Raw genomic sequence first — 20,978 nt, 5'->3', positions numbered from 1 at the left:
GGTCTGCAGAAACTGAAACCTTTGTTACAGAGTAAGAGACCAATCGGCCAGGTGAATTTGAATGATGCAGCCGTGAGGTTTGCCTTGTTTAGACACTCGGACATAGCGCACACCCTTTTCACGTTTTTTTTTTTTTTTTTATAACAAGATTAAAACCCATTTGACTCGGGGAATTTGAGCAGGTCAATTGTCATGACTGCACTGCTAATATGAAGGCTATGCGGTTTGTGTCAAATCTGCTTGCCTAATGGCAAACTATGCCTCTGACTATTGAACAAGTGGTGAAAGCAAAATCCCAATCCAAAGTCATTTTAAATGTCTGTTTCAATGAATGACAAAAAAACACAAAAGATGTGTGCTAGATTTTTTATTTCTGTCATAATCATTTGACAACGTCCAACAAACCCAACAGCACTGTCTCGAATGAACAAACATGTCTATTGGCGTCGTCACATATAATGTACATTTTGCTTTCCAGTGTTTACCAATTCTTTAGGACACATCACCAGACTTCACTAGCGCTATTAAATAATACTGCTCCTCTGGGTTATAAAAATAGTTTGAAAGAATAATATACTGTAGTTGTGCTAAGAAGACATTATTAATCCTGGCCGTCACACCGTGCTTTATTGCCATAACACACGAAATGGGAAGCGAAATGACAACAGGCGTGTAAGCGCGAAAGAATATTGGTAGCTTCGTTAAGTACCACATTTTAGCAACCAAATAAAAATCAGACAAAGTGCAACACACACACAAAAAAATACACATGAAAATGAGCCTATTTTAAGCATGTAAAATGTGCAAATTATAATTGAATTTGTTGAAATGAGTTCTCACATGGCACATTTCACTGTGGAGCAGGAACATAAAACGTGAATGGTGGCGTGTTTGGACCACTGCAAGAAAACAATCGCACACCAGCCAATCAAACTGTAATTATTTGATTTTAAGGACTTAATTGTTCATTAACACTGTGACAAAAAAAAAAAAACTAATACTTATTCAGAGCATCCAGCAAATGTGCATTTTGAAAGCTGTTTCTTTTCTTTCCCAAACCTTCCCGTCATGTCATGTAAGGATGATTCAAGTCAAGCCAGCTAGCAATCAACACGGACGGCCGTCCTGCTTGACGTGTGCTACAACGCATGCGTGAAGCGGACCACCGGGGGTCATACTGCTGCACTGTCACACATACCACTGCAAGATTGTGACTCGTTAACCCACGACAGTCCAAACTTCGGGAACAAAAACTGATAAGGACAAATTTGAAATTCATCAACTTTCATTTATAAAACACGCTAAAACCAATAAAACAATGATTTTGTTATTGTTTCCGTTTTCTTTCAAAAGTGATATTCTCAATTATATTATATATTCCATTGAGTATTGTGCGTGTGGAATATGAATCAAGCCGCAAAATCCACCCATTTTAACCATCTCCGGAGGCGGCCATTTTTGTACTTGCTTCCGACTGAAGACATCGCAGCTGCTCAGGTAACGACCAATCACAGCTCAGCTTCAGAAAATAGGTGAGCTGTGATTGGTTGTTGAGCCCCGAGCAAATTATTGTAATGTCATTTTACGTCAACAGCAAGTGGCAAAATGGCTGCCCCCTAAGATTGATAATAAACAAAAAAAAGATGTATATTTAATTCACATTCCACAAATGCAATATTAGTCTGAATACAATTTTTATACTAGTGGGGCTGCATAGACATCTTATTGTAAGGAGAATGTTTGGGTTGACAGGTTATTAATATTCAGTGCCAGCCATATTCAGACTCATTTACTACCCTAATACTTGAATTCTATTTTTTTTTTTTTTTTTTTTTTAATGCAAAAATAATGATCTGGGACTAAATAACTTAACTCAAAAAAAAAAAAAAAAAAAGTTATAAAACATGCTTGGCACTGAATGACTTATAGTACTGCTCAAATTAATTTGTTTTTAAATAGCATTGTTTGCTTTAAATAGTTGGACGATGGGTTTCAATTTGCCCCTGGATTATTTTATTTATTTTTTTTGGACCCCCGTAGTGCTAACTTCTTATTTACTGTACAATGTGACGTCATCTCAAGCAACTGCAAACCCTCATGTTTTCCACTATCCCACATATTCTGTACATCTGCTACTTCCTGTGTGTTTTGCATGGCTAGCAAAAAGTCAAAAGGCATTTCCTTATTAAACTACTCGCGCGCAATCAGAGGAAGACAGTGTGATGATACACAATGTACCCTGATGAGAGGAAAGAATCCGAGTCAAAACTGCAGGGAAGACAAAAAAAAAAAAAAGAGAGATGAAGGACCGTGTGAAAGAATGAAAACGGCCATTTCCAAACAATCCTCCTGTAAAAGGCATTCCAAATCCAAGTGCACATCTGTTATCACGTCTAAGGCAGGGATTCTCACTCTTCTTCAGTTCAGCACCAAGATGACTCATTTGGTTACGCCCATTAACAAAACCTTCCTGAAATAAAAGGTTGCACCTCAATATATTTGAATATCATAGGAAAATTGAAGTCAGTGTAATGAAATGCACCGGAATATCACAAGGTGTACATGAACTAATTGAGCAAAACACAGGACAGCAAATTACTCAACCACATAGGAAAGCCAAAGCCCTTCAGCAAAAAAATAAAAAATAAAAAAAATACAGCATTTTAATATCCTGACCCACGCAACATTTTTGGAAAGTCAGCCGAGAAAGAATGTTTTGTCTAACCTGGTGTGAAATGATCGACGTTGAATGATGGCAATATACTGTCAGAAGGCAATCTCACGTACGGCCCTTCTACTCTCAAAATATTTACCTCACAAGCAATATTATCTACAGTCTGCATTTGGCCATTTGTACAACCATATCATCATTATTATTATTACTATTATTATTTTGTTCTTGTATCTGTAAAAATGTGCTTATTTACAAGTTTGTACAACCATCCTGTAGAGCTCATTTGACCTCCCAGAGGACCTTAGAAGCAGGATACCTGAGTTTTCAAAAGAACGCGTCACACACACACAGCACAGCACACACCTCCAAAAGTGAGAGCTCAAAGGAGGCGGATGGCTTAAGTCCGCTCTCCCGTGATGGGGCCCTCTAGTGGTGTGCGTGTGTTACCGGGAGGCTTAATGAGTGATGGAGAGCGAATCCGGTGACGTCCGCACGTCCACAACAAAAGGTGCTCAATTGTGCTTTTTCTCAGTGAGTGGCAGCAGTCGGAGGCACAGAAAACCTGACATGGAGGACAAAACGGGAGACATTTAGCCACGTGTGCAAGTCTTTTCATGACAGCCTTTTTTGAGGTGCTCACCGCTGAAGTCTCTGCAGTAGTTCGGCCACCAGCGAGTCACACACGCCCGGGTGTATGTCTTCGGCCACTAAAATGGCCTCCTGCAGCGCCTCCGCCGCCTCCGGCTTGCCGTTGCTCGTCTCTCCTTTGGCTTTCAACTGCAGTAACGGCAGCATGTTAGTTAGTTCAACACGTTGTTGTATCGCAAATGGATCAGTCATGATTTGTTGTTAATTACCTCGGAAAACAACGGAGAGAAGATGGATGATAAGCTCTGTGACAAAGGCCTCTTTGGACTTTCTGGCTCCTGTAAAGTCTAAAAATCATCCACTCGTTAGAAATTGGGGATAGACCGTATTATTGGCACCAATAGTCAGAATTTTGATGAATGAGTATCGGCCATTTTGAAAATAATCAATTAATTTTAAAAAGTGTATAAAGGGAAAAAAAAAAAACTTCTGAGAACTAATTGTTTACATTTTCAAAGATGCTGCTGACTAGGGTTTTTTAAACTCCAAAATATTACGAACGCTAAAAGTTGCTCAATAAACATATGCTTAAAAACTCTAGAAATTTAAGAGCTGGAGTTTGAAAAAATGTATCTTTTCAAATTTTGATGCCAATATTTTCCCTGCTCTCAGCATCTTTAAAAAAAAAAAACAAATATTCTGGTCTCTCTCTAAATTCTTCCCAAAACATGTGACTTGAAACTTTCTTGAAATCCCCCCCCCCCCCCCCCCCCCCCTTGCAAGCTTGCTCGTACCGGTTTAATCTCCAACTCGGCAGGCGGCACGGCCCCGTTCTGGACCTTCTTCAGGTCCTTCTCCCTGATGGTGTTGAAGATCCAGTCGTCATTGGCGGCGGCGTCCCCACCGGACGCTTGTCCTTGCGTCTCCCTGCAACGACACGGCACGTCAGTTTTGGCCCCGTAACCTCGTTGGACGGCGACGCCGGCGCCAGACGTACTCGTCGGACTCCTCGGAGCTGGACTCGTCTCGCGACTGCTCCGATTTCCATCTCTTGTACCTGTCGATCAACTCCGTCAGATAGGATGTCTTTTTGGCGTGCCGTACGATCAGCTTATGCTTCAGCAGCTCTTTGGCGGTTGGCCTCTAGGAAAATGTTCAGACAAAATGAGGAGAATATCACAAGAAACAAATGGGCAGGAACAGGAACGCCTGTCAACTCACAAAGCTCGGCTCTTTATTCAAACAGGCTTCCACAAACTCTTTAAGTGGTTTACTATAGTTTCCTTCCAGCGTGGGCGGATTGTTCTTTGGGATGAGGAACAAGACCTTCATGGGATGGAGCTCCGAGTGGGGCGGCTCTCCTTTAGCCAGCTCGATTGCCGTTATTCCCAGCGACCAGATGTCTGCCTGCGCAACAACAAACAGGGAAAACCAGGCGTGTTTAGAGGATCAAGTATTGACAATGAAACGAGATTGGCTGAAACCGTACGGGTTTATTTGAGGACACGGCGCGTGACGCACTGTCTGAGATGACAAAGGACGCCGACTCAGACATCGTTCCAAAAATAGGACCAAGAGGATAAAATAATTATTCAATTTTGCGTCTAGTTAAATCATGACCATGATTTTGTTTGCTGCTCTCATTCATGCTAACGGGCTAAATACGGTTGCTTTCAAGATGACAAAAATCAATTCAATCAGCCACCACATTTGTATGGAGGACTAAAAGTGGCAAAATTAAATGAATAAATGTAGCTGTAAATTATTAATCACCCATCCATCCACTTTCTGGACTGCTTATCCTCAATTATCATTAATTAATTATACAGCGGAACCTCAAATACTCGCAATGCATTTATAATGGACGTCAATTATACGAGGATTTTCACTACTCGTGGGCCACTGTACAGCGTACCTTGATTTGAGAGTTCAAATTGTTATACCTCAACTTACCTGTATGTCAAATCAATATTCCTCATTGAAAACCCATTCCAGCCCCACAAAAATAACATCACTATTATTTAGGTTTTTAAGACAGAAAAATGACACTAAGTGTTAGGACAAGACAAGACAGCCATATTGTTGTACGTGTACTTTGAGGGGCGCGGCCTAAAGTGCCTTCACGTAAAACTCAGGCCATAGTCCAGCTACTTGTGAATTATCAGTTATATTTGTGTAACGAATGTACGTTAGTCAAACTTCACTCCTGGGAATACTCAAAAGATTATTTGAATGATATTTTAAAAATATAAATAACAAAAATAGAATATAAAAATACATTTATCAAATCACTGTTAAAAGCCGAATATTATCACGCCCTTGTCACTCTTGCCTTATTGTGATCGAAAGCAAGCGGATGTAACAATTCTGACCTTTGAATCGTATGCCGCCTGTTTTATGACTTCAGGCGCCATCCAGAAAGGAGTCCCAACGAACGTGTTCCGTTTTATCTGCGTGTCCGTCAGCTGGCCCGCCACGCCAAAGTCTGCCAGCTTCACGTCACCTTGTTCCGACAGCAGCACATTGGCAGCTGAAAATGTCAGATAATGAGATGATGGACCTATACTCAAGTTCTTTTATCACAAAAATTGAAATCATTATACATTATTAAAGCAGAATTGGTCTTTTCACTAATGATGCTCAGCATTAATAGCCCAGACACATTTCTTGTTGTGTTAGCATTAGCGTCGGCGCTAATGTGACTGTTGAGAGTTGTGTGCATGTTTATCATGTGATGTGATATAATAACAGTCACTTCTGTTAATGTTTAAGCACATTCTTCTTTACCTTTCGACCATGTCTGTGTTTCAACAAAAGCATGTTTACTGCTGTCCATTTACTTCTACAACACATGACGTTATTGTTTCTCTCTCACCTTTGATATCTCTGTGAATTTTCTTTTCAGAGTGCAGATATTCGAGCCCCTTTAGGATTTCTCTCAAAATTGTGGCAATCTGCGTCTCATCGAGGGAGCCCGGTTCCAACTACAAAACACATCCGTCATTCGTTTGTGACACTCAGCCTCTATGACATTCACATGTGACAAACAAAAGGGAGCTGAAATGATGGGACTTTGTTGACTTACCAAATCAAGAGCAGACCCTCCGCCAAGATATTCCATAATAATCCATAATTTTGTTCCCTGAAAAATAAAGAGGCGTTGTCAGCGTTTGCAGAACTAACATCGTGGGGGTGTGAATCAACTATGTTCACTTCTAGCAGGGTCAGCATGACATGACTCCCCATCTTTTGCTGTCCTCAAAAAAAAAAAAAAAAAAAAAAAAAAAAAAAAAAAAAAAAAAAAAAAAAAAAAAAAAAAGTTATTTTTTTCATTCATTCTCCAAACCGCATATCCTCAGGACATTTATAGACAGATATTTTAAGATTCCACCAATAAGAGTTATGCAATCAGGGATCTTTATGAGGGCTGTATATACAAGTTTAAGGGCAGGCCATGTGTTTTGTTTTCATGACTGGCCATGCATCATTTTTTTTTCCTCTGAGGAAGAGCAGGGCAAAGGCTCTACAATGACACAGCAGAACTTATCTTAAATTATCAACTGGCAGCACATACAGTACGTCATTTATAGAGGACAACTTGACTTCTACAATTTTGGATCTTGTATAGAGGATTTTATAAGTGCACCATGACACCAATCAATCAACCAACATCGGACAAGACAAACCCCTCCTTTTCTCCTGAAAATCTCTCCAGCTACGTTTTCCAACAGTAACGCAGCGCATCCCTAAACACAAAACATCTACTTACACTGCACACTCCGAAAAGCCAGAATTCTGCCCTTCAGCCAGAGGAATAATTGACATAATGGACTGGCATTACACTCCGTGCTCCCCTTAAGTACCACACTAAATGCTATTAGAGGCACTGTAAGCATAATCACACAATGTGGGAATGTAGCATAACAAGAACAAATATTTACTACTCACAACTGACCCTTTGTAATCAGCACAGCTATGACAGATGACCAAAATACCAAAGATTGTTCTTTCCTTGGATTGCAATGTAAGGCTAACCTTTACATTTGAACAAATAATAATAAAAAAGTTTTCAACTTGATTTGACTACCTCATACATTCATTTCATCTACGGACGTATACAGTACATGCCCCAAGCACTTGAACTACTGAAGGACGTAGCTGCTAAACCACACTGACTGCAATATTTATGAGACATTACGAGGAGCACGGCATGCTCCAAGTTCAATACAGGATGTTCCCCCTTGAGCTCACCTTGAGATAGGATCCAAAGTACTTGGTGATAAAAGGACTGTCGCACTGGCTGAGAACGGTGATTTCCTGCTGGATGTCCTCGATCTCATCCTCCGCTTCTTCCAGGTCAATTATTTTAATGGCCACCACCTTCTGAGTGCGATTGTCGATGCCTTTAAACACCTCGCCGAAGGAACCTTTGCCGATCTTCTCCAGCTTGGTGAAAAGCTCCTCTGGATCAGCTTTGAGGTTCTGAGGGACAAGGAACAGCGTGCGTGAGAACGTGTCATCAAATTCAAATGTTTGCGTGAAAAACTATTCCTTGACCTCAGCATATAGACCAATGATTAAACTTCCGTGGTAGCTTAATACATTTGAAAACTGGTGTAACATAAACATAATTTGGACAGTCAGTGTGTGAACTATTGACTCAACTCAATGGCTCATTTCCCCGTAGAGCGCCAGAGTGGAATAGTGGTCCTGAAGTGCGACACTCCCATTTCCTTTCATACGGTAGTCAACAAATGCTGGTGTTGAACAATGAACACATGTCCAACGCTCATCCTTGCAGGTAACCCAGCCCTATGATGGTAATGTGCTAGCTCACAAAACTAATTCCTCATGAGTGTCCGTCCCAGGAGGACAGTTTCCTGGAAAAGAGCTAATGCATGCTAGGGAATGCTGTCCAGCCGAGTTGTAGCTCTCGTAAAAAGTGCAGCTGGGGTTGGGGCTATTCAATTTGATAGCAATGGGACTTTACAACAAAGCGATTGGTCGGCGCGGAATAATGCGCCGCAGCAAGAACACAAGCACAACCTATCCAAACATTTGGTGCGCTCGGTCATCCAGGTGAAAACAATGTTGAGCTCGCCCTCCGCAAAAAACAACAAGTGCGCTGTGAGAGTGGACTACGCGCGATGGGAATGTACTCACCATAGTCGCCGTCAGCACGTTTACGGACACTGGCTAAAGCTTTGTTCGATGCTCTCCCGCGTGCACCGCAAACACACCCCGCTGTGTGATCCAAAGGCCACACCCTCACCACTAACTGCCAGCAGTTCCCCACATTATGATCCCACTTTAACAGGACCTGTGGCTGCGGGTTGCATTTTCCAAAACTCCTCGTGAGATCTTTCCGTTCTATATCTACTGCCTCTTTTGCATGTTTGTGCGTATGGTTGTATGGTGCTTAGGAAAAAAAAAGAAAAAAAAAAAGAATAAGTATTGGGATGTTTTCCCAGCAAAAATGAAGTGTCTACGAAAGATTCACTAGAAATTTTTTACTGAGGCTATTATGAATGATCCAAACAATAAGTCAGAGAGGAAAAAAAAAAGATAAGTGTGTTGGTTTCACACATCTGTTTTAGACAAAAATCTTGACTTCTGTGAACAAATGTTCTATTTTAAACAACGTGAACGTCTATTTTACTGTGATTACAGTAGGATGGCCGTGAATAGGATATTCTTAGCATGATATGTAAACTGTCGGGTTACGGTTCAACTGGCATCCAGATTAACGGGCTCATGATTCCAGATGTGGCAGCTAGGGTAATTTCAGTCCAGTAATTTTATCATTTTGCAGATTTGTCACAAGGTACATCGAATTGGTTAAATTGCATAATTGTTCAATTCTTCTATAAACACGTGAAACAAAATGGCTCGTTTAAAACTCCCCGATTGACTGCAAGAAATTAACAGTTAAAAATGTACAAAGAACCCGCCACCTAGCAACTTCGAGGCGACCGCTCTACCCACTACTACTCACATTACAAGCGAGTAATATGTACATATAGTTCTCGCACGATTCACGGCAAAATAACGATAGGTGGCGAGTTGCCAGTCACGGCAAAGTAACCGATGTGTCTGAATTTGAGTTTTTCCTTGTTTTCCTAAAATGCTCAAAATATGACTTAAGACAACTATTTTCATGGTATTTCTATTGAACAAGACTTCCTAATTTGGCTTCTTATCCCTCAAAATGCATTACTGTATTGCTGAGTTGACAGTTTCCGAAGTTCTGATGAAATGACATCTTTAGGTTCCATTAGTTTAAAGTACCCCCCCCCCCCCCCCAAAAAAAAAAAAAACCCTCAGTGTGCGGAGCTGTAAGATAAAAGTCTTCATAGAGTTGCAGTCAGGTTAGTAGTGACACTTTAGAGGAAACGCACAAGAAGTGCAAATTCGCTAAAATGTTTTATTGATCGGTGTCTGGAGTTTACCTGAATCCCCGGAAGCCCACTTTGTATTGGGGAGTGAGCCATGGCGTCAGTTCAGCTACGAAGACGGCTTTCCCACCTCGGTTTACACCTTTCCTCTTCGGCGATGAGGTCGCTTTATCGACCCCTGTTTCAGACGACGCTGTCCGCAGTGCAGTCAGGGCGAGGCCGGTCACGGTGTCGGAAGCAAAAGTTGTTTGGTGTACAAGCTCGGGCTCGACTTGTGTCGTCTTGTACTTCGAACCGCGTCCCCCTTGCCTTCCGCAGTTAGCTAACGCTCACGACGCTAAGCTACTTCAACTGCTAGTTGGCAAACATTTCCACTTTGCTTTATATTCTATCTCAGAAGTCCTGCGCGAGCCGTCGAAATATCCGCGAAGTCATCTCGTTGTCAAACTACAGTTCCGACCAAAAAAAATATTCCCAAATAGTTTCCAAACATGCACTGTTATGTAGTTGTATCGTTTGTTGCTCTCAACACTTTTCGAGCTCACTCGGCGCCATCTTTGTTAATATTTTTTCATTTTGTGGGCATAGCCAATCGGATCGAAGAACAGTGCGGTGTGCGTATGACGTAATCACTAGATCAGGAACGTCACAGAAGAACACAGAATCGTGAGAATTTGAGAAAAGTTCATTTTAGTGGCATTTTTTTTTTAAAAAACCGTTTCGTTGTGTATGTACGGTCTTTGTCTCCACTAGTAATACAATTCAGCGCACTAATAGAACAACTATCTGACGTGCAGTGGTGAGAAGTAACGAATAACTTCCTTAGTGTTTTTAAATAAAAATTTTTTCAGGTGTCTGTGGTTTACTTGAGGTATTTTTTTCTGACAAATTGTACTTGTATTGCCTACATTTCAAAACACTTGTATTATGTGTCACTATTATATGAAATCCCAATTCCATCAGTAACCAAAAATAAAAAAAATAAATATTTTTTTTAATTGCCAAACGACAAGTGAGTTTCTATGTTTGCAGCAACAGTCCACAATTTGAATCAAGTTATAGCTAACTGAACACTAAAGCGTTGTATGCTGTTGTTGATGTGTCTAAACACTATCAGAAGTAATGTCCGTTATTTACAACTGAAATTGTGGCACCTCCAAATAACAAATGTAAAGTGGATTTATTTTGACAAGGCTCCAAACTGTTGGCATCATAAAATCTTTATTTAAACAGTGGCAAATGACAATGTTTTAAGTAACACTCTTAACTGTAACTGTAATTTACTGGACTGGGTGGCGACACGCTTTCCTTCATGGCAGTAAATTCAACATCCTGTTCTGTGCTTATAATCACACTTTTTTTCGTCACCATCAATGGTATGAGAAAAAGCAAAACACTTGTGTCAGGATTCTAATAGAAGCTTTGCTGAGATGAGATTTGACATGATTTGTTGGCTGGAGGTTATTGCGAACTTTCGAGGAAGCTTAAACAAGAAACAAAATAACCAGACACTCCGTTTGCTCATTAGCAATCACACAGTATTCCCCAAAATGATTTATTATTTTACAAATTGCGGCAGACTATAAAAGTAGAACAATGTATTTTAACTGGAAAAAAAAAAAAAAAGTGCACTGGTTGTTTTTATCATGTGCTGGATACAATGCAAGAAGGCACACCTGTCTAGTAAGCTGTGTGCCGCAATGTTGTTTGTCCAGCGAAATGAAGTATACATTCACAGGCACACATCCACCTGAAGCATTTAGCAACATAGCCTCAACACTTGTTTTTTTTTTCACATTTGAGTTTGTTTTTCATCTTTCTCATCATCACTCGCATCAGAGTCTTTCATGAAGTCCATCTTCTGTTTGAGGCCTCTGTCGTCATCCACGTTCTTTTTGAATTTGGCCTCAATTTCCGCAGGATCCATGTAGGTGTAGAAGTACGCCATGATGGAGAAGATGAAGCACACGGCGATCAGCAGCGAGGCGAAGAGGACGTACTCCGCCCACTTTGAACAAAGAGGAATCAATGTATCACCGTCTCACCGCATGGTGCAGAAATGCAGCTTTTTGGGTGTGGGTGTTATTTTAATTTGTGTGACATTTTATTTATGTATTTTTGTTTTTATTTTACCTGTTTGGGAAGCTTGGCAAGCTCGGCCACGATCAAAACGATGAAGTTGCCGATGGCGACAGTAAGCAACCAGCCCGCTTGCAGCACGGCTTTCATGTTACTTGGGGCCTTGGATATAAAAAAAAATAGTGACAGAATAAATACATTATAAAGTTTGAAGATAATTGCTAAAAATGTGAAAAGACTTAGAATTGTGTTGTACAGTACATCCTCTTGTTATTCGACGAAAAAAAAAATCGCCTCTTGACTGTCTTTGTTCGCTTTCTGCTCTAAGCTGCCACAAGATGGTGCCAATTCCTTGGTAATAGAAAAATAGTGCTTTGGCACCATCTTGTTAGTATCAAGGAACTATTTTGAAGAGAGGGGAGGAGCTCTGTTAGAAAAGCCTTCAAATAGAAAAGTAGTGCTTTGGTGACATAAATAGGCCCTTTGCCAATTACAGGCAGATTTTTACTGTTCATGTCAGGGGTCATTTACTGTACAATATTGATGAGATATGAATACACAGTAGAATAGAGTATGTGTTTACCTGTGAGTACGAGAATTCCAAGCCTGTGACAGAAAACATGACTTCGCCAGCTGTGATGAAGAAGTACTGTGGGATCTGGAGGGCCATGTGAACGGAGTTGGGCTTGATGTCTTCGACTGCACTAATAGACTCGTGACACTAATAAAAGATTCAAATATGAAACACAAGAAATGAACTTGAGCACATTTCACGACGATAAACGCAGCAAACTCACAGAAGGTCCGAACGTGAACGTGCTGTGGATAAGGAAAGTGTACGAACTTCCGAATCCAAACTCCCTGCTGTATTCGCATGACTCCGAACCGCTCCTTATGGTGAACGTGGTGCTGATTGTTGCAAAAATCATGATTGTATGTTAGCTGCATTATTATTACTGTTGTAATTGTGGATTTCCGGTAAAGTTTTGTTTGACTTACATTCCATTTTTAATCTTGGAATAGTTTGAATAAAATTCCGGTTCAAGTAAAGTGGCGTCTGCTCCAGCAATGGACACATTCACTGCTGTTAACAGTCCGTTTATGAATCTGAAATAAAACGGAAAAATGTTGTAAATACATGCAAAAATATTAAACATAATTGGTACATATTCATTTGAATATATATGAACTACTGATTGATTGATTATCCATCCATCTTCTATAACAGATCATTTATCACAATTTTTCATCAGTGCTACTTGGGGTCATGCACCTCCTAATCAAATTCATGACAAAATACCACTTTAAATACAAATACAATTTTTAATATTGGGGTATAGGCATATTATTCCAAATCTGCCAGAAATTATTAGGCCTACTCACTTTGTAGTACTGTATATGGCATTATAATACCCCGTGTAAGCACAACTAAGCCATATCTGCCATCCAGTGGTGAATGGTGATATTACAAGTATGCATATAATAACAACACGTCATTTACCTGATTTCATTATTTCCTTGCTGTGGCTTGGCCTTCAGATCTTCAGTCTGAGAGAAGACCATGGTGAATGTTCATTTGCTCCGCTGCACAAGAGTCTTGATTTCTTTCAATTGTATCAAACTCACCAGCAGCCACTCATGTGAGACGTTTGAAGGAAGCAGAAGCGTCTGTCGCTCTCCTTTGGTTAATAAGAGCGCTCTTGTCACTTCTACGGTGCTCTCCACAGACACATTGACTTCTTCCGCTCCAAATGTCAAGTACTGCTCACTGGCCTGCCACACACACAAAAATATAACAATGTATATTAAAGAAAGATGCAAGCAGGGATGAATGAGAGCCTGTAGCGTTATTCAAGGAAAACAGGTACAATTATCAACCTGCTGTCATTCATGAAATAGAATTAAAATTAAATTAACATTGCCAGATTTCAGACTGTGAGTCCTGGAATTTGCTCAAAATGGCAGCTCAAATTCAAGATGGCTGACTTCCTGTTCAATTCAAAGCATTTTCTTGGAACTTGCTTGCAACCCATGTTGTCAGAATGATAATAAACAAAGTGACTGCTACTAAAGAAGTATTAAGTTATTGTTATTGTATTCAGTTATTGTTATTGTTTTAAAGAGATAACGACATACCTGACTGGGAGGCAGTTCCAGCTGCACATTGTCGGGCAGTGTGACTGTGAGTGGCTGAGCCCCCATGTTTAATAATTTCAACTGGCTCTGTGATGCTGATGGGAATGTGGGCAATGTTTTCTACAAAAACAAGAAAGTACAAAGTAGAGGTCATTTTATGTTGTGCTACTTTCTCAACACATTTTTATGAGGAACAAAACACGAGTAGTGTCTCATTGAAACATAAAATGTCAGCACGCAATAATTCATCACCCACTTACGTCTATCTCAACCTGAACCAGAGCAGCGCAGACGAAAGCTAACGCTGCCAGAAGCATCCCCACGGTCATTCTTTTCAGAGGCCTAATGAAACAAATACCATTACGACAACTCACGTTTATTATTTAGATCAACAATGAATATTTTTTACATTAATATTTCACAAAATATATGCACTATTATTTGATATTCTATGTGTAAAAGCCAGTAAGTCAGGCCAAGGGCAATATATCAATAATATATAAATTTCAGTACGAAGCTCAGCACTTTTTGCACAATTTGTAATCTTCTGTCGCCCCCTAGTGTTACTTACGTGAAGTTCAGGCCACATTTTTTGATAAGAGGGTAAATAACGCTGTCCATGATGGGCACCAGGGTCAAAATCAGCACAGGGTTGACAGTCTTTTAAAATGACACAGTGAGAGTTAGGCCAGTGCAACACGCCCACAATGATTCATTAAACCTGTCTTGACTTAAGCTTACCTGCATTTGATCGGGCTGGATGACGAGAGCTCCCTACAGATACACACAAGCTTATTAGTGCACTCATATATTGCCTCAGCAGTTCTTAAGTAAGAAACTTACAAAGTGTCCATCCATAGTGGTGGCTTGCAAAGTCCACCTGGAACCCTAAAAGACAAGAGAAGCGTTTGGAAGGCCGCAACCCATTGGATGAAATCGCAAGCCATGTGAACTGCTTTCAGTAAAATACCTTCTGGTCAAACAGAGTCCAAAACATTGGAAGTGGAATGTATAGGAAGAGAACCTTCAGCACCATTTTGATTTGGGCAATGAGCAGTTTCTGCAGGGCAGGAAGGAAGAAGAATCATAGACTCAAATCAAGCACAGGTGATAAGAAGAATATTTTCAAAAATAAGCACTTGGTTATGACACTGCTGATAAGGAGATTTAAAAAATAATAATAATAATAATAAAATAATAATAATAATAATAATAATAATAATAATTAAAAAAAATAGAAAGAAAAAAAAAAATAAAAAAATAAATAAATAAAATAAATAAAAAAAAAAGGAGATTGGAAGCCAAACTTACATCATATTTCTCCTCCGCCCAGTCCATCCAGTGCTGCCTCTTGGGGAATCTGCTGCTTCTGTGTCTGTAGCGATTTTTGATGGCAAACTGAGAGTGAATAAAACAAAACAAAAATTGTCATGATGACAGGGACAACTTGAAGAAGAACAATGAACAGATGCAGATGGATGGAGAAACAACAACAACAACAACAACAGACTTACACCAATGCATTTGCAAACATCCATCATGATGTTTCCTTGCGGCTCTGCTTTGTAGTACATGCCACTGCCGGCGATGAACACCACTGTTTGGGACGGCACAATTTTATTATCAGTCTATCGTCATGTCTGTATGATTGTATATACATATATTAGGGGCGTGCAGCTTTCCAATAAAAGACATATTGATTCCCAGACATTTCATTTCAAAGTGAGGGTTTGATGCAATGTCAGTACTGCGAAGTTTAAGATTATCAAGCGAGATTTATATGACATACCAAGCGCGACCACCATGAGCGCAGCAGGGACTCCAAAAGCAAGGGGATAGCAACTCTGCTTGGTGTGGATGCCGCATTCTTGAGCTGCCACGTACACACGCAAACAAATATGAACATCTCATCATGGCCTATAATACTCAGTTCTCAATTCGGTTGCTAGCATTAACAACCTCAAAATGTTGTGATATTGGTCTCTATGTGTTTTTCATGATTGTGTTAGCGTAGCGTTAGCATTTCCAACCTCAAAATGTTGATATTGGCCTCCAAGTGTTTTTTTTAATGAGTGCGTTAGCGTAGCTTTAGCATTTCCAACCTCAAAATGTTATGATATTGGCCTGCACGTGTTTTTCATGATTGTGTTAGTGTAGCATTAGCATTTCCAACCTCAAAATGTTGTGATATTGGCCTCCAAGTGTTTTTCATTACTATGTTAGCATAGCGTTAGCATTTCCAACCTCAAAATGTTGTAATATTGGCCTCCACGTGTTTTTCATGACTGTGTTCGCGTAGCATTAACATTTCCAACATCAAAATGTTGTGATATTGGCCTCCAAGTGTTTTTCATAACTGTGTTAGCATAGCATTAGCATTTCCAACCTCAGAATGTGATGATATTGCGTCTTTGTGGTCAACTTTCTCCTACCTCTCAGGATGGGAGTGATAATGGTTGACAGGAGGCTGCCTCCATTGATGCACAAGTAAAACACAGAGAAAAACGTACTTCTCTGCTTTTCCTGCACATAGCAATGGGATTGTGTTAAAAACGTATGGTATTCAGTTTTCTGGACAGGATACCACTATAATATCACGTTAGCATTAGCATTGATGTTAAGGTTACAATTTGTAGTTTTATACAGTACTTGTACAAACTTAAAAAAAAAAGTTAAAAACAATAAGACAATGTTGACATATCTATTTCACAACTAATTACATTAAACACATAATGATAATACTCAAACAGGTTTTATTTGTTCATCAAGTTGGCACATTAGGCAAATAAGCACTAAAAACTACAATAAAAACACAAATACCTTGCTTCCATTTCCAACATGCTATCCATGTGAAGTGGGATTTTCTTCAACACAAATTACAATATAGACTGGACATATGTAACATATTCAGGTGTTATTGTCTCGCATTACTACAATATGGGGCTGGCTTGTTAAAGAAACAAGTGCAGGAATCCTACTAATTACAATGACTACATTCAGCTGTCCATTTCTATGTCTATTCATAGGTACTCACCTGGTGGTCACTAAACTGATCCCCGCCAAAGGCAGCCACACAAGGTTTGATGCCCCCAGTTCCCAGAGCAATAAGGAAGAGGCCCACCATTGACATTATGCTGGATGTTAACAAAAGCACTGTTAAAAACAGGTCATCACCTTCCATATTTCGGATTTAAAAAAAAATAAAAATATATCAGTGACAGAAACCCACACGTGAAAGGTCATGTCGTCGGGCGTCCCGTCCTTGTCGGTGTCGGTGATGTCGTGGATTGCGCTGACAGCCATGGCCACCTGACCCAGTGCGTAGACGATGGACAGGTAAATTATGGTTCTGGGGGAGGGAGGTACAAAAAACAAAACAAAACAATAAGGTCAGTCTTTGATGTTAAAATGAGCACAAAAATCAACTTAATTCCAACATGAAAAAGTATTGGCACAACTTCACTCTGTAATTTCTCCCAACAAATAAGTAATAAAATAAATAAATAAATAAATACATAAATAAATAAATAAAGGTAATTACAATAATGAAAAAGTTATAACTAAATAATAGAATAAATGTCCATTATTTATGACATGCATTTATGACTTGCATTAAAATTAATATGTATTGATGCAGCCAAAACTGCATTTTGCCAACATGTTTTTTTTTTCCTCCACATTTTTTGTTTATTATATACTTGTTTTAGTAACGTTTGCTTCAATATTAATAAATCACCTATGTGTTCTTTTTCCATTGGTTCCTCGGATTAGACCTTTAATGTTGCACCGTGAAAAATAATAATTAAAACAAACAAGAAAATGATCATTTCCCAACCAGTCTGCCTTCATTTTAATGTAAATTTCAGAATTCAGAGGCAAAGTTCAATTCCTAACTAATTTCTACATAAAAATCTTTTTTTTTTTTTTTTTAATTATGATTCTAATTTCTTGTGAACGTAAATTTGAGGTTATTGTTAGCTTTACTCTATGCTCATCCATATCAGAAGTAAAACCACTAAATATTCTGCTTTGCGTCTAATGAATCTATATAATAAATAGAATTCAATTACAGGATTTTTTAAAATATTGAGATAAACTCATTTTCACATTTCAACATTTTAAAGTGTTTAATTTTTAGTTTGCAAAAAAAAAAAAAAAGTCATGACTTAAAAGACATGTAAGTCAACAGTGCCCGCGATAGCCACTCACTTAAATTTCCCCAGCCAGGAGTCAGCCACGATGGCGCCCAGAATAGGGGTGAGGTAGCACAGGGCGACAAAAGTGTGGTAGATAGATATGGCCATGTCATCGTCCCATCGTAAGAAGTACCTAAAGTACAGCACCAGGACAGCTGTGGACATGCAGGCAAAGACGACAACAATTCAGCAATTTCCCCAAATGTTCAGTCAATTGTGGATATGTGGCTCATCTGTTTGGTCACATACGCAAGCAATCTATTCTCACCTCGCATGCCATAGTAGGAGAACCTCTCGCAGAACTCATTCACCACAATGAAAAATATGCTGAGCGGGTAGCCACATACTGTTATGACCTGCGAAAATGCAGAAGGAGCAATCACATGCATCTTAACCATCGAGCTTTGTTCCGTCTTCTTTCAGGTTCATGTTTGTTTTTTGGCTGCTTTTAACTGCACAAACCCTAAAACTAACATCAGTTCTTCTGATTAGCATAATCTACTGGTGTTTTATCTCTTAACCCTTGAAATTCCAGTTTGCACAACAGGAAGGGTGTAAAACAAGCTTAGCACTGTTACAGCCTCTGCTTTTTATTTTTTAATGAATAAAACAAAGCTCATCTGATGCGAGAAATTCGTATTACTAAAGGTTTTTCAATGACTTGGGTGAAAACATAAGCGTGATAACAGGAAGCAATCATTTCATGATTAGCCTATAGTCTTTGCTGAAGATTATTGAATGTGAATCTTTAATCCTGCTTTCTACACCTACAGATATCTTTATCCATGATGTACATTGTGAGATGACAAATTAAATTGGATGCCCGCTTCACAGGTGGATGCCAGGATTTCAATGCCCCTGTTGCTTTCTGCACGACCTTGCGGCAAGGTGACTGACTGGCTGCTTGAAATCCTTCCCCCATTGTTGGTCAAAGATAAATCAACAAAAGGTCATTGTCTTAAACTGTTGTGTCGGCAGTTTAGTTTGTATTCATTAACATAGATTTTTCCTTCGGTCCATCGTGAACATGTTTGCAGTTTTTCTTCTTTTTTTCCCTCTCGCTCTGAAATAGTCGCCAAACGAAGCATAGACCGCTATTTGCGCTGCCCTGCGGCAAAAGGCGCACCTGAAAAAAATAAATAAATAAAATAAAATAAAAAATAAAGTGTCGGATTTGTCTTGCTGTTTCTTCTGCAGCTATCGTTTACACAGACACATCAGGATTGAAATGAAAAAGATACGTATTTATAAACCGTTGCTACAAAATTTGCACTTTTTTTTTTGACAGAGTTGAAAATAAATAAAAAAAGGGAGACGTTCTTATATTAATTACATTTTTTTTGTGCTTACAAGATTCCGTACTACGGTGTATGGTATCGCGAGATTTGACGTCTCTGTAAGATTCAAAATGGCTGAGTGAAAAAACAGCAGCGTAACGTCGGTCACCCGGGATAAACAAGGACGTTTAAAGTAACTATCCTTTTAACCCATGGATTTTACATTGACAAGTTGTGAGCATAGATAATAAAAAACATCTTTACGATCTTTCTCAGGTTTATCAACCATGGCTACCAGCGCTCAGGCTTCTAAAGTGTGTTCGTTGTACAAGAGGATTCTCGTCCTACATCGTTTTCTGCCGATACATTTGAGAGCCCTCGGCGACAACTACGTGAAAGACGAGTTCAGAAGGCACAAAAACGCTTCGCCAGAAGAAGTCAAAAATTTCATGAGAGAATGGGAGAACTACAAGGACACTCTGCAGTCGCAGGTTCTGGAATCGGTAAGGGACAAAAACGGCTTTCTGAAATTCGGCATCAACATGCAAGAGGAGAAACTGAGAGACTTCCAAGATGACCAGATAGGACAACTGTACGAGCTCTTGCTTGAATCCACCAAGCCTAATAATCAGTTTAATATCCAGGAGGACAAGAAATGAATCAGCGAGCCCTGTGTGCACCAGACAGGGAAAACCGTTCTGGTTTGGAGGAAAAATGCAATAGCAGTGCTTCTTCTGAAGCCCCCAATAATCCCACCAGGAATAAGGACCTGTCCACACGAGGGCACTGAAGCAGTTTTAAAAAGTGATGATTGGTGACTTTCATAAATATTATATTGTTCTAAAAATAAGTAGCCATGGCCCAAACCAAAACACACGCTTTTTGCAACTGAAAATGAATGATGCTTTGAGCCCTATCTCGTACTTTGCTACCTCATGTGCAATAAATTTAAGATGTTATTTCCGTCTAGAGCTTTATTATTATTACAACATATCAAAGGGCGAATAGAGCCAACGTAGGTGGTGGAGTTGCTAAAAAAAACATTGTATTCAAGTTACTACAGTACATTATTGTACAGTTAGAATATAGTTATCATCGCTTAGCTTGTTACATTTTTGGAGGCCTCAGTGCTTTGAATATCCATTTAAGCAAGAATACCTCACTCCAATTTCCAACCCAACTTTGTTCATTATATACATTTATAGCATCAATAGAAAAACAAGTCAAACATTCCCATCTTGGGAAACTTAATTGTCAGAATGAATTCTAAAAGCATTCATTACATTTTGATTTAGGCCCAGAGGGTTAACAGTGGAATCATTTCAGTTGGGTCATTCATCATTATGAAAATGTATGAACATGGTGTAATAAATGTTTTACCTTCCCTTTACTCTTCCCTTTCTTTGGCTCCTTAAAATCTGTGCCTAAAATTCAACACATACACATTGAGTCAGATTTATGGGTGCTAAACAATAGACAACAATGGATTAGACAAACCTTACCTGCCATTGTCAACAAGCTGCTTCCAAATGGGAGACCATTCACTCTTGAGTTACCACAATGTTTCCTAGTCGTTGACAATGCTTACTCGACATTCATACATCCTCCGATCTTGCTGACTTGTTGCTTTTAT

At 39.4% G+C, this 20,978-nt stretch overlaps 3 protein-coding genes across 3 annotated transcripts; 1 reads left to right on the top strand and 2 right to left on the bottom strand.

Annotated features, from left to right (window-relative positions):
• Positions 1-352: 352 nt before the first annotated feature.
• Positions 353-10,239, bottom strand: stk24a (serine/threonine kinase 24a (STE20 homolog, yeast)). Its single transcript, XM_077536359.1, has 11 exons — positions 9,712-10,239; positions 7,514-7,744; positions 6,348-6,404; positions 6,138-6,246; positions 5,635-5,792; positions 4,484-4,669; positions 4,260-4,405; positions 4,057-4,189; positions 3,532-3,609; positions 3,315-3,451; positions 353-3,236 (listed from the first exon to the last, which is right to left on the bottom strand). Exons 1-11 carry the CDS (start codon positions 9,751-9,753, stop codon positions 3,203-3,205), a joined length of 1,311 nt encoding a protein of 436 aa, XP_077392485.1. The 5' UTR covers positions 9,754-10,239; the 3' UTR covers positions 353-3,202.
• Positions 10,240-11,193: 954 nt separating this feature from the next.
• Positions 11,194-20,972, bottom strand: slc15a1a (solute carrier family 15 member 1a). Its single transcript, XM_077536358.1, has 23 exons — positions 20,848-20,972; positions 20,726-20,769; positions 18,337-18,424; positions 18,082-18,223; positions 17,102-17,221; positions 16,907-17,006; positions 16,305-16,395; positions 15,662-15,745; positions 15,387-15,469; positions 15,184-15,270; positions 14,843-14,932; positions 14,716-14,760; positions 14,614-14,646; positions 14,444-14,532; positions 14,133-14,214; positions 13,873-13,992; positions 13,363-13,509; positions 13,238-13,284; positions 12,736-12,843; positions 12,534-12,645; positions 12,320-12,457; positions 11,791-11,898; positions 11,194-11,665 (listed from the first exon to the last, which is right to left on the bottom strand). Exons 1-23 carry the CDS (start codon positions 20,852-20,854, stop codon positions 11,450-11,452), a joined length of 2,181 nt encoding a protein of 726 aa, XP_077392484.1. The 5' UTR covers positions 20,855-20,972; the 3' UTR covers positions 11,194-11,449.
• sdhaf3 (succinate dehydrogenase complex assembly factor 3) lies at positions 19,432-20,304 on the top strand. Its single transcript, XM_077536360.1, has 2 exons — positions 19,432-19,538; positions 19,622-20,304. The coding sequence occupies exon 2, from the start codon at positions 19,633-19,635 to the stop codon at positions 20,002-20,004; it is 372 nt and encodes a 123-aa protein (XP_077392486.1). The 5' UTR covers positions 19,432-19,538; positions 19,622-19,632; the 3' UTR covers positions 20,005-20,304.
• Positions 20,973-20,978: the final 6 nt, after the last annotated feature.

Source organism: Festucalex cinctus, chromosome 11, assembly GCF_051991245.1.
Source record: "Festucalex cinctus isolate MCC-2025b chromosome 11, RoL_Fcin_1.0, whole genome shotgun sequence".
NCBI lineage: Eukaryota > Metazoa > Chordata > Actinopteri > Syngnathiformes > Syngnathidae > Festucalex > Festucalex cinctus.
The sequence above is the reverse complement of the archived record's forward strand: the minus strand, read 5'-3'. Positions and strand labels throughout refer to the sequence as shown.